The 13,641-nt window shown below is 42.3% G+C and overlaps 1 protein-coding gene across 1 annotated transcript; it reads right to left on the bottom strand.

The window, feature by feature from the left end:
- Nucleotides 1-4,961: 4,961 nt before the first annotated feature.
- On the bottom strand, nt 4,962-11,571 carry LOC142209970 (uncharacterized). Its single transcript, XM_075279005.1, has 3 exons — nt 11,526-11,571; nt 9,709-9,835; nt 4,962-5,877 (listed from the first exon to the last, which is right to left on the bottom strand). Exons 1-3 carry the CDS (start codon nt 11,569-11,571, stop codon nt 4,962-4,964), a joined length of 1,089 nt encoding a protein of 362 aa, XP_075135106.1.
- Nucleotides 11,572-13,641: the final 2,070 nt, after the last annotated feature.

Genomic DNA, 13,641 nt, shown 5'->3' with positions numbered 1-13,641 from the left:
CCCACGTGATGTCTGGGACGTCACCAAATAGACCCGAAGCCTGCCGGAGAGAAGGAGAGGTAAGTAAAAGTGTATTTTTATGTTCCCTCACCTCCCCATGCCTTTCGGTTATTATAATCTGAAGTCTGAAAAGACCCCAGAGAATAATGATAGCAGTGTTTGTTGGGGTTTGCGGGCCCGCGGCCTCACTTACCAGTCCCCACTCCTGATCACAGCCGCCTCCGCTTCCCGTGAGCAGGAATAAGTAAGTAAATAGGTGCCATTACCTGCTCGGGTTACTCCAGCAAGTAATAGCATATTAAAAAAAAAACAACAAAAAAAAACAACAGGGGCCCCTAATGTCCTAAGCCCTGTGGCAGCTGCTACCGCTGCTACCCCGGTATTTGCACCACTAGCCCCTCTGCCATACAAGAAGATACTGGTATTATGAATTTCTTTCCCCTTTATTAACCTGAAGTGAATCCCTCAGCAGACCCCAGCATATCAACTCAGTCCCGCAGATAGATAGGTTATGGTCACCTGAACCCTTTTGAATCGGGGCCAAGATATTACCATATGCAAATGAACTATTTAGAGGAACAAGGGTGTTGCAGCCAAATCCCTCATTGCTCCAAAATGCTCCTTTGCATATTGTCAAAAATGGAGATAGGTGACCCTAACCAATCTATATACCGGACTGGGTGGAAATGCCGAGTTCTGATGACACAATCTACAACACACAACTTAACCTATCGTAGCCTCACTACTGGGGTCTCACAGCCACTGGTCGGAGAACACTTGGTATGGGATCCAGGACATTGAGGCCATCACGTACTAGTTTTTTGTGTACAAACATTAAGAACTGGGCCAAAGGTGATGGCTGATGTGCTGGTATTTGTGGTGTTTATTATGTGCTGTTGTCCTTCTGTCTGCAAAGTCTGTCACTTAGATCAACAGCAAAGTCCAACGTGCAGCATTAGACCTCCAACTATACAGAACTGGCTGATCCTGAGTAAAGTCCACCTCCATTGCGTCATTGCCGGCTGCGTAGTCTATTGTGTAATGCTGATGTGCACTGACAAAGAGCTGAGCAATTAAAGGGAAACGCGTCTTCTGATGTATGTTAGATATATGGGAGAAGGTCAACACTGACTTCCAGGTGGAAATGGTCTAACCAACATTGGCAGGACTCAGAAGTTATTGTCACCTAATTCATATGACGACTGCAACAGCAAAAATGTCACCTGTACAGTAGAGATGGGGTAGTAGTAGTCATATGGAAATAACCATACCTCCCAACTATCAGACAGGACAGTAAGAGGGAGAGAATGAGCGGGATGGTGAATTTAGTCATACCCACTTTAACTCTGCTCATTCCCAGCCATTTCTCTTTGCGTACCCACACAGCATAATGCCCCTACAATCACCCTATTATGTCCCCATATTATAATGTCCCCTCTAGTTGTCCTCACAACATAAAGCCCCCCTCCAATTGACCCCACAGTATAAAGTCCCTCTCCTGCTGCACCCACAGTTTTCTGTCCCTCTCCATCTGCCTTAACAGTATAATGTTCCCCTTCAGCTACCCACATAATATAATGTTCCCCTCCAGCTACCCACATAATATAATGTTCCCCTCCAGCTACCCACATAATATAATGTTCCCCTTCAGCTACCCACATAATATAATGTTCCCCTCCAGCTACCCACACAGTTTAATGTCCCCTCCAGCTACCACCACTGTTTAATGTTCCCCTACAGCTACCCACACAGTTTAATGCCCCTTCCAGTTGCCTACACAATTTAATGGCTCCTCCAGTTACCCCCCAGTTTAATGCCCCCCTCCAGTTAACCCCACGTTTTTATGTCCCTTCTCCATTCCCCCACAGTATAAAGTCTCCCTTTAGTTTTCCCCACAGTTTAATGTCACCCTACATTTGCCACCAGTTTAATGTCCACTTCCAGCTGCCCCAATGATTTAATGTCCCCCTCCATCTGTCCCCAGTTTAATGACCCCTCCAGCTGCCCCACAATTTAAAGTCAGCCTGCAGTTGTCCCCACAATGTTATGTCCCTCTCCAGGTAGCAAACAAACATAAGAACCCTAATAGTCACCTCTCTCCACTCTTCTGCCGTGTTTCTGGGTCCAGTTCCTGCAGGTACTATTAAATATTTAGTATGTTGAATTTCAACATGAGAGATATAAGCTTTGGCCAGTTGTGTTTAATAATGGCTTATTACACTCCTTTCTTTGACAAGACATGCATGCTTAGCCAAACCAACAATGCAAATTTAGATGTAGCAAACTGTAACCTGATTCCAGTGGCATAGCTATAGGGTATAGGGCTATACAGTAGTAGCAGTTGCTACTAGGCCCTGGACTCTAAGAGAGCCCTTAACACCCTCTGCCACATAAAATATACCATTACAGGGGCCCTATTACAGATTGTGCATTAGGGCTCAGGAGATGGAAGTTACTCCTCTGCCTGAATCCAGGGGCGTAACTACCAGGGTAGCTGCGGTAGTGGCTGCCACAGGGCCTGGGACATTAGGGGGCCCAATGACAGCCACTACTGCTGCGTTTTTTTTTTTGTTTTTTTTTAATAGGCCGTAACAGGCCCTACTTACTTACCGATCCTGGCAGGGGCCGGGATCGGTAAGTGATGCTGTGTGCCCCACAAGCACTATTATTATACTCGGGGGTCTTTTCGGACCCCTGAGTATAATGATTGGAGGCCCAGGAGAGGTAACGGAACATAAAAAACAGTATTACTTACCTCTCCGGCCAGGCTTCGGGCCTACTTGCGTGACGTCCCTGACCTCACATGACCAGGACCTGCATCCATATGCATCGCGACGCAGGCCCCCCAGTCACATGACGTGCCGGACGTCATTGAAGCTGGCCGACAGTGGCGGAGAGTGCAGCGGAGTCGGAGATAGGTAAGTAACAGTGTTTTTTTATGTTTTTATCCCCCTGGGTTTCCGATTATTGTACTCTGGGGTCTGAAAAGACCCCAGAGTATAATAATTGTTCATGGGTTTCCACAATGGGGCATAATACTGTGTGCAGGGGCAACTATGGGGATAATACTGTGTGCAGTGGCCAATATGGGGCATAATACTCTATACAGGGGCCACTAGGGGGCATAATACTATGTGCAGGGGTTACTATGGGGCATAATACTGTGTGCATAAATTTGTGCACAGAAATGGGGTGGAGGGTTGGTCAAGACCTTTGGCGTAGGTCGGGGGGGGGGGGGGGATGTCGAAAGTTTGCCATGCCACGGGCCCCGCCATTCCTAGTTACACCACTGCCTGAATCTGATAACTCGCTGCACTGTGATAATTCATTGGAAACAATGGAACAAGGTTAAGTTAAAGTTAGTTAAGGTAGCCTGTGCTAAAATATGACTATGAAAATATAATATGTATACAGGAATAAGAATTTGCAAAAAACTTTATTTAAATGTTTGAAGTTATTTGACAAATGATTATATAAGATACAAGAGAATATATAATACATAAAGCAGGTTCTATATATTCCCTGCCTATGAGTCCCATTCCCTTTACCCAAGCAACATATTTCCGGCTACCTACTGCTATAAACACTACACCATGAATCACTGCTGATCTGGATAGACATAAACCTATAGGAATTAATAATTCTATAATAAAACGATTACTAGTAAAAGAATAAAAGATTACTGCGGAAAACATGTTAGGTTTTATATATCAGAGTGAATACAACAGGTTATACCAATATGTTCCTATTGTGTAAGTAAATGGCATCAAATGTCTTAAATTTAAACTCCACCTTAAAAGGCAATGTCATTTTCAGGTCCAACACTCTGCACTGGTTAATTTCTTCATACCTAACAGTGACCAAACATTAATTTTTCTCATGCAAAACACATAAACATAAAGTTTAAAAATAAGTCCTCCTGTGTGTAGCTAACACTAGGGGCAGTGTGGTAGCTGACTGCATACTGTTATATTATGCAGTTGAAGGTGTAAGCAGTATACAGTTAGACCCTAAGCTCCCTCTAGTGGTAGCTGCAGGTATCCAGAATTCATGTCTATGTAGCGTATATACAACTCTATTTAGTGATAATTTACAGAATAGTATCTGAGTCTCCGGAGTGAAAAGTCCTGCAAGGAGGATTTTTCTCCCTGCCGGTCTCAGTAGAAAATCATTGGAAACCGAGAGAAACCTGGCGGACCCATTATAGACTATGGCAGTGGTAGGCAACTTTTAGCACTCCAGTTGTTGTAAACCTACAACTCCCAGAATGTATATTTGCTCTGCTGTTCTTGGAACTCCTATGGAAGTGAATGAAGCATGGTGGGAGTTGTAGTTTCATCGCAACTGGAGGTTGCTGACCCCTGGTCTATGGGGTCCTCGGGTTTCTGCATTTAGCCGCTTTTTAAGCTGACTAGTGTCTTTAGGGACCCCATGAACGGAAACCCGAACGCGAGTGTGAACCTAGCATAAGCTGTATACCATTGGGGTAAAGTTGGGAAGCCTCCTTACATATTCAATGATCGGGCGCTCCTATAGAAATCAGCAGCAGCACTTGACATGTATCTAATGCATGTAGCAGTTTCAGAATTTTTGCACCGTAAGCACATCTCCTTCTTATTTACTTATTAACTTTTATATATCATGTATATGTATAAAATATTTTTTAGACGTTATAAAGCAATACATGTTATAAAGCAAAGCTCTAGTGTTCTGCTAGATATTTCTTAAAGAGAGTTGTAGTTGTCTAAATCTAAATATCCTAAACGTAAGTAGTTATCCAAATACCCTGACCAAGGTAAAGTGGCTTATTAGAAACTCCCGGCAGCCATTTTTGCACAGACCTGTGCCCTCCCAGCCCCCACCTAGGCTAAGCCCCTGTATTAAATGTGTTACATAAAGATTTTATTATATTATTCTTCTATTACATTATACTATTTGTTAGAATTATTGCTTCACTGCGATCACTCTGTAACTGTTCCTGTCACGGTTGTCAGTAAGGTATTATTTAATAGGTCGCTGATCTTGTCTAAAATACTCTTCTCTAGGTAATCTTTCTTGGGGTCTGGCAGACTCGCCATTGCAGATGCCTCCAACTTGTTCTTCATGTTCTCGATACGTAGCACGACTGACTTGGTGAGAGTTTCTCGATAGGTGGTCACCACGGCTTTATACACATTGATCTTCTGGCTCATGTCAAACAGGCACAAAGCGAGTGTCTTTCTTACATTGCCAAAAAGCAGACTGTCTTTCTCCTTTAACAAAGAGGTACAGAGAGTGAGATCCTTCTCCAGGATGGTGGTGGTCTCCAGGATCTTACTCTCAATCAAGGCGACGCTCCTTTTCATCAGAAAGTTCAGGTTCTCCATCTGTTTTCTCAAAGGATCTTGCATGTCTTTCACAAATGGAGACAGACCTTGATACAAAGCCAGAACTTGCAGATCTATCTTCTCTTTCACCTTCTCCGTACATGTTCCTACCACTTTCCTCAAAGCATAAAGACATTCAGCCAGTTTGGCTTCTAGTTGCTGTGCGTACAGGACCAGCGGCACCTTCACACTTTCATCGTATAGGAAACTGTTCAGATCCAAATTTATATTTTTCAACTTTTTGATAAATTCCAGAGTGATCTTTTCTACCTCAGTCTGAAGTTCCATAGAATAGGGATTAAGCGTTATCTGCATCTCTTCTGTGGTTCTCCTAAACAGTGTAGTCACTTCTTCTGAATATGGGGTGAGCTTGATCTTCAGCTGTTCCATCTCGAATTGCAGTTTCTCCGATTCTTTTGTTGCCTGTTCATAGATTGCTTTGGCAAAAAAGGAGACCTTGTTCAGTAGCTCTGCGTCTACGCTTTTGTCTTCATCCAATGTTAGAGCGCTGCTGAAATAAAAAACATAAGGAAGTTAGTACTGTTATACAAGTACATTAAGGCTGGAGACTCCCATAGAGAGGAACTCTCGTATTAAGACTGGCATTTACTACACTGGCTTCCTAATTACATCATGGAAGTCAGATTTGCATATTCTTCCCATGTTCCTTTGCACAGTGGAGCGCTCATGGCTTAATAAGACTCTACACACCTAAATGGTGGTTCTCTCCCTATGGAGTGACGATATCCCCTCAACCCTGTCTAAGCCTCTCACCTCTGCCAGGTCAGTCCTCTCTGCGCTAAGCTGATGAGATGCAAGAACATCGAAACAGCTGCCCTTGGCTGAGAGACTGTACCTGGTATAATCCCAACATCATTGCAAACAAAGGCCACTGAGAAGGTCGGCATGATGTTAAAGGGAGCGCCCGCTATTGGTTTGTTTGACTGAGACTCTGTCTTCCTAATTACATCATGGAAGATAGACTTGCACATTCTCAGTGAGCGCCCTCTATTGGTGTGCATTCTTGAGGCACTGACTTCCTAATTACATCATGGAAGTCAGATTTGCATATTCTTCCCATACACTAATCTTAGTAAAGGCCACGACTCGCCCAAGGTGCGCCTGAATTAATAAGAGGCTCTTAGGGCTACTTCACACGGGGCAAGAGGGGGGCGGATTTTGGCGCAGAATCCACCTCAAAATCTGTCCCCTCACAATAGAGGTCTATGTAGACCGCTAGCGCTCATGGGAAAAAGTAGTGAGCTGCCCTTTCTTGAAGCGGACTTCCACCATGGCGCATCCGCGTCAAGACAATCCCTCCGGACTAGGCCCTATTCCGGAGCGGGAAGTCGCAACTGTTGGAAGCTGCGACAGTCACAGCAGGCGCATTTTGGTCCTGATTCTGAAGCACTTCCCGCTTCAAAATCAGGACCAAAATATGCGGTCACTAGCCCGTGTGAACTAGGCCTTACTAAATTAGATGTACACCAATGTGCAAGAGTGTAAAGCTGTGCTATTCAGGAACTGACGTAGTTTACTAGCATGAGTTATAATAAATATATTGGGCTGAGTCGCCCCTGCCCCATCCAACATGGCCCTCCAACCCACTACGTCACTTTCTCATAAAATGGAGAGCAAGGTACAGTACAGCGGATGTGGCACATCTTTGGTACACGAAAGGACCTTGTGCCAAAGATGTGCTAGAAAACTGGAATAGATGGGAAAATAAATGACCCCCATAGAATTTCTGTTGCTTTTTGTGCAGATTCTACTACAGTGTTTTGAAGGAAAGCCAAGAGTGGATTCCTTTACATTTCCCATCCTTGTTGAGTCCACTCTTGGCTAAAAAAAAAACACAACAGCAACAATAAACTACGGTTAAATATGCAACAAAAACTCAATGTGTGTCTTCACAAAAAATAATAAAAAAAAACATTATTCCTCCATTCCAAAATATTTTGTAAATGAAAAAAGTAAAAAATAAAAACATGATTGCCGCATATGGAATGACCCAAGCAACACAGCTGTAATGTTATTTCACCCGCATGGTGAACAGTATAAAATACAAGAAAGTTCAATCAAAAAAAATAAAATCAATAAAAAAATATCAGGTCTTCCAAACAGATTTATGGTTCCTTTAACTTACTAATACTAGGGTCACACTAACATTGCCTGTCCGTTGTTCTGCTCCATCGGAGAACCAAACCAGCAGAGAGGCGGACTGCTAAAATAGTTGTTACACTTGGAGTCTGATGGACCTCATTGATAGTAATGGAGACCATCGAGTGTATGTCATTGTAAAATTGAGATAAGGCAGACACTGCAGAGTCTCCAACAGTGTCTGTAACGCCAGTGTGAACGTAGCCTAAATCAGCCCCAATCCCTACATTTAGTTTGTTTGTTCTATTTTCTTCCTTTACTCCAAATAGCATACTGATAGGTAAATTGGTTTCTTCTGAAATTGGTTCTAGATTGTTTAGAAAGGGAAGTTCAGACTGATAAGGCGGTGACAATCTCTGCACAGCGGTTCAGTATAAATTGGTACTAAATTTTTATTCATAATTATAGCCTGCATTAAACATTGCAGCAGAAAGAAATGAAATAAGGCAGTCATGGCATCCAAATTAAGAACCTCTCTCACAATTTATTTTTTTTTACATCTAGTTAAAGAAAAACAAGTTTTGCTGGTTGTTGGGTCCCTTGTTTGGTTTCCAGAGATACAGACCATCTGGACTATTGGGACCAAATCAATAGCTTTTTGCAATCTGGTTGCAGTTAGGGTGCATTCACACTGAGTAAACGCTAGCTTATTCTGAACGTAAAACACGTTCAGAATAAGCGGCGTCTAAAGCAGCTCCATTCATTTCTATGGGAGCGGGGATACGAGCGCTCCCCATAGAAATGAATGGGCTGCTTCTTTCACTCCGTGCAGTCCCATTGAAGTGAATGGAAAGTGCCGGCGTATACGGCAAGCTCTGCTCATGCCGGAGCGTACACGCCGGCACTCCCCATTCACTTCAATGGGACTGCACGGAGTGAAAGAAGCAGCCCATTCATTTCTATGGGGAGTGCTCGTATCCCCGCTCCCATAGAAATGAATGGAGCTGCTTTAGACGCCGCTTATTCTGAACGTGTTTTACGTTCAGAATAAGCTAGCGTTTACTCAGTGTGAATGCACCCTAAGAGCGCTGATCTTGAAAATTATAATCTAAAAGCAAGTTTGGCCTGTAGAGGGCGTACAATTATAGGGAATTTTGAGTTAAAAGTTGAAAATTTGCAGAAATAGAAGTGGTGTCTGTAACTTAACTTTTAAGATGACTGTCTAAGATTTAGTTTAATACAACTGAGCATATAAAATCGTGAAATGCTGTAGGCCGCATGTGCAGAGTCCTATATACCATCGGCAGTGTATCCCAGTCTGCCACAAACCTAAGGAACTAGAGGGGCAGCAAAATATGAATAAAGTGCAAGCATGGCAAACTGGGAAACGATGTAATATACAGCGGGAACCGTGCAGGATATCAGCGCCATAATTGCCACTGTTCTATGAGAGCAGGTGCTTCCTAGGTTGGTAGATGCTCTTCTGTTGCCACAATGGTAATAAATACCCTAAGCACAATGGAAACTCCCACACCAGTAACACATATGGACACTATTCCAAGCATAGCCATTACATATACAGTATAGTCTATTTATATCCCTGTATGAAAATAAATATCCTCTAAGGCACCCGATCCATTGTGGTGCCTAAATAGCAAATTTAGCCAGACCTGCCATTTCCAATGATATCAGAAATTTCATTATGTTTGATTCTTTGATTTTTGTTACTTCCCTCTCTCTATTGAGGACACATGCACAACTGACCGCAGTGCAGTGTGTAAAGACAGCCTTATAGGAAGTCTGTCACTAAACCCAGATATTAACCCCTGAAGATAGGTACATTAGGGTCACCTGAATCAAACACTGAGTTCCCCTTGTGAATTGGGGCCCCCATTACTAAGAAATCAATATTTTTATCAATATGCAAATGAACTTTGTGGAGTAAAAAGTGTGTTGTGTAGTGTGCTGCTGCTTCCTTCTTTAGGGCAAGGTCATTGCTCCAAAGATCTAATTGGCATATTGACAATATGGTGATATCTTGACAACGGAATCAGCGATTCACAAGGAGAAACAATGCTTTGTGCAGATGACCCTAATTTCCTTTTGTAAAGGCTTCAATAGTTGTCCAGCAAATGTAAACAAAAAACCTAAATAAACACACAAAATGTAGTCAGGTTATTAGAAGAAGCATTCATCTAGTTGTAATACGACTTCCTCTTAGTTCCAGTTCCAGCTCACTTACTTTACTAGTTTGCTGATGTCAGACACCAGGCCTTGTTCGATGCTGCTGTCCTTGGTGCTGCTTGGCTTGTTGAAGGAAGACAACATGGCGTCCGCCAGCACGTTAGCGCTCACAGAACCTACAATACCTAAAAAAAATTACATTGAATTATATAAAAAAAAATAACTCATTTGTATTATTATTGTGTCAGTCGCTGTTTATCTTCTTCTTCCTACAGCTCTAACATAAATAATTAGCCAGAAAATCTCTTTAAGATTTGAGGAAACGCAGTTTTTTGTTGTTACAAATTTTATGGCTATTTTTGAACCAAAGTCAAGAATGGCTACAAAAGGAATGGGAAATATATAGGAAGTTCTTATACCGCTACCGCCCTCCACTCCTGCCTTTGGCCCAAAAACCGCAGCAAAATCTTAGCCTTAGTTAATATTACCCGTCAGAGCTGTGTTGTTTCGACATCCAGTGCCCCAATTGATCAACTGATATGGAGAACCTCTTCCGCCATAACTAGACAGTGAACAGTGCTGAAAGGAGACAGTGCCATCCACTGTCCAGTGGCCATACCTGATTACTGCAGCTCAGTGAAGGTAGATGAGCCACAGTAACATGGCACAGCCATCTGCTCTGCATGCTTCCAGCTACATACACTGTATACTTTTCGAGGTTGTGGCTCCTCATATCAGCTGATCAGTAGAGGTTGCAGGTGACCGACTCCAATCTCATACTGCTGACCTAGCATAAGGATCAATATTCAAAGCCCTGGAAGACCCCTTACCATGTAGAGCCAAGTATTTACTCTGCAACCTATCCTATTTAGTCACTTGCCACAATTTTTTCAATCAAAATGTTAATCTTTTTTTTTTTTTTTTTTTTTTTTTTTAAAGGGACAGAATAAAAATTGGAAGAATAATGGCCTGGATGTCATTAAAGGGCTTTTCCATCTCTACAACATTGATGACCTCTCTATTGTTTTGAGTGCTGTGGTCTCTTCACTGAACACCTAGCACCACCACTGATCAGTTGGTTGAAAAGGCTGCAGCATTTGGGTGAGTAATGCGGGCTCTTCATTGAACACCTAACACCCCCACTGATCAGCTGGGTGAAGAGGCTGCAGAATTTAGGTGAGTAATGCGGGCTCTTCACTGAACACCTAGCACCCCCACTGATCAGCTGGGTGAAGAGGCTGCAGCATTTGGGCAAGCGCTGTGATCTCTTTGCTGAGAAGCAAGCAAAGCCCCATACATACATTGGATAGCAGCTGTGCTTTGTTTAGCAACACAAGCCCATTCACTTTAAATGGGGCTGAGCTACTGACGGGTCATGTAACCAATAGGTCATCAGTCATATAAAGCTGGGACACTCAGGATTGAATTCTTTAGAAAGGAAGAAAGCCAATTCTTTTCTGTATCTACTGATGAACGCCATTAACTGGACCCCATGATGTTGATAATCGGTTCTGTTTTCCAACAATTGAACAGGAATAATAACTCTGTATGCAAATCTATTTTTTTCTATTCTAGCCACTGACACTCCAAACAGAGATCCTGATGCCAGAGTGAACAGAGCCTACTAACACTGTCTTCAGTAAGCTATAAGCTCCCCCTAGTGGAAGCTGCAGACATCTAGAATTTTGTATGAGCCTATGACTGTTAAAGTTTTGTGCTCTGCATGAAAAACAGATCCACAACCCATATAAAATTTATAATCCTTATAGAATATTTAACCTTAAAGAAAACAAAGCAATAGATAATTGTCAAGCTAATGTTAATCATGCTAAACATATAATCTCTGATATTATGCATAAGGAGCCGTGTACTGACCTGCAATGGTGCACATCACGGTGATGGTTACCACTTTAGCCAACATTGTACTTTATAGTCTGTGGATGAAGTGTTAGATGTTAATATATATATATATATATATAGGCTTTCCATTACATTAAATAAGCATGTACTTTAACATCAGATGACATTTTCCTTTAGCTCAAATTGTCTGCTGTGTACGAAGACATATCTATCTATCTATCTATCTATCTATCTATCTATCTATCTATCTATCTGTCTGTCTGTCTGTCTGTCTGTCTGTCTGTCTGTCTGTCTGTCTCTCTCTCTGTCTGTCTGTCTGTCTATCTATCTATCTATCTATCTATCTATCAATCCTCTATCTATTCTATCTATCTATCTCATATCTATCTATCTATCTATCTATCTATCTATCTCATATCTATCTATCATCTATCTATTCTATTTATCTATCTTTCTATCTATCTATCTATCTATCTATCTATCTATCTCATATCTATCTATCTATCTGTCTATCTATTCTATCTATCTATCTATCATCTATCTATCTATCTCTTATCTATCTATCTATCTATCTATCAATCAATCATCTATCTATTCTATCTATCGCATATCTATCTGTCAATCATCTATCTATCTATCTATCTATCTATCTCATATCTATCTATCTATCATCTATTCTATCTATCTATCTATCTATCTATCTATCTATCTATCTATCTATCGCTCTAACACAAAGCCAAGAAGTCCCATAGAAAAGATCAGTAGCTGCTTGACCCGACCACCTGTATCAGGAGACCCTTCTGCCCCCATCCTATCCTGCAGAATGGACATGAACCTGCAGTCAGCTGGTCTGTAGGTCCAGTATCATCACCTCTGTCAGATTCCTTACCTGATGCCTTCTTCTTCTTCAGGTGTAGATCTTATGTTGGTGCAGTAAGCTGATATTTATATGCGAGCACATGTTGTCTGGCTGTGTGTACTGCAGCTTATATTACAGCGTACAGTTCCTGATGCTTCTCTGATTTCAGGGTAACGCTGGAAGCTTCATGAAATCACAGTTCTGCTCATTGACTTTGATGATAAAGTCATAAACAGAATATTAAGACTTTGTATCATATAAAGTTTATATATTACCCATGTATGTTTTTAACCCCATATGACCAAGGAATATTGGACCTTAATTACCAGACACAGATTAGGGATTTGGTAAACTCTGGTCACACTAGAATCACTTTTTGGCCTTCAAAACCACAGCAATTCATTGTTGCATACAGTGTCAGACTAACTTATCTCAGGGTGCAGCCATATTGTTAATGGAAAGGGGTACCGTGTCATGTGATGTATGTACACGCCACTGGGCTCCTTTCCGCTAGAAGCCCTATTGAGGTAAGAAAAATAAGACTTATACTTACCTCTCCTGGGCATATGGCGGTCCCCAGTGTCATCCTATGGCCTCTCCGTGCTGATGTCACACACCAGGGGGTCGCTGCTGAGGCCTTTGATTAGGTCTTGGATGCTGATGTGTATGGCCTACTGGGCGTACGCTGGTTCCCATTGTCATCATATGGCCTCTTCTGGCCTACGGCTGAAGTCATACACCATGGGGTTGCCGCTGAGGCCCATGATTAGGTCTTGGGCCATACTGATGTCATGACAGTCGAACGCTACTAGGATTCCCAAGAAAGGTGAGGCAAGGCGAGTATAACTATTTGCTATTTTTATTCATCTTCCCTGGGCCTCCACTTATTATAGTCTGGGGTCTGTAGAACGAATCAGAGGGCCGAACCTCACAATGTCTTACTTGAAATTTCAATTTTATCCTAATCCTAATCCTAATTTCCATCCTAATTGTTAGAATAAAACACTGCACTGCTTTTGCACAACACACCAGCTTCCAATGACCACATGGTGGGGGGCATTGATGGGGCACCGAGGGAGTCCTTTTAACCACTTACATGCTGCTGTTGTTGCTGATCATGGCAGATAAGGAATAAATAACCAGTATCAGAGCCAGCTATATGTCATAGCTGACACTGCCTGCAGGTGATGTGGACTATGATCCTGAACCTGCACTCACTGTGCACTCTGTACACTATGTACTCACCCGGTTTGCAGGGCTTTCCTCCAGGCT

This window comes from Leptodactylus fuscus, chromosome 6, assembly GCF_031893055.1.
Source record: "Leptodactylus fuscus isolate aLepFus1 chromosome 6, aLepFus1.hap2, whole genome shotgun sequence".
Lineage (NCBI taxonomy): Eukaryota > Metazoa > Chordata > Amphibia > Anura > Leptodactylidae > Leptodactylus > Leptodactylus fuscus.
The sequence above is the reverse complement of the archived record's forward strand: the minus strand, read 5'-3'. Positions and strand labels throughout refer to the sequence as shown.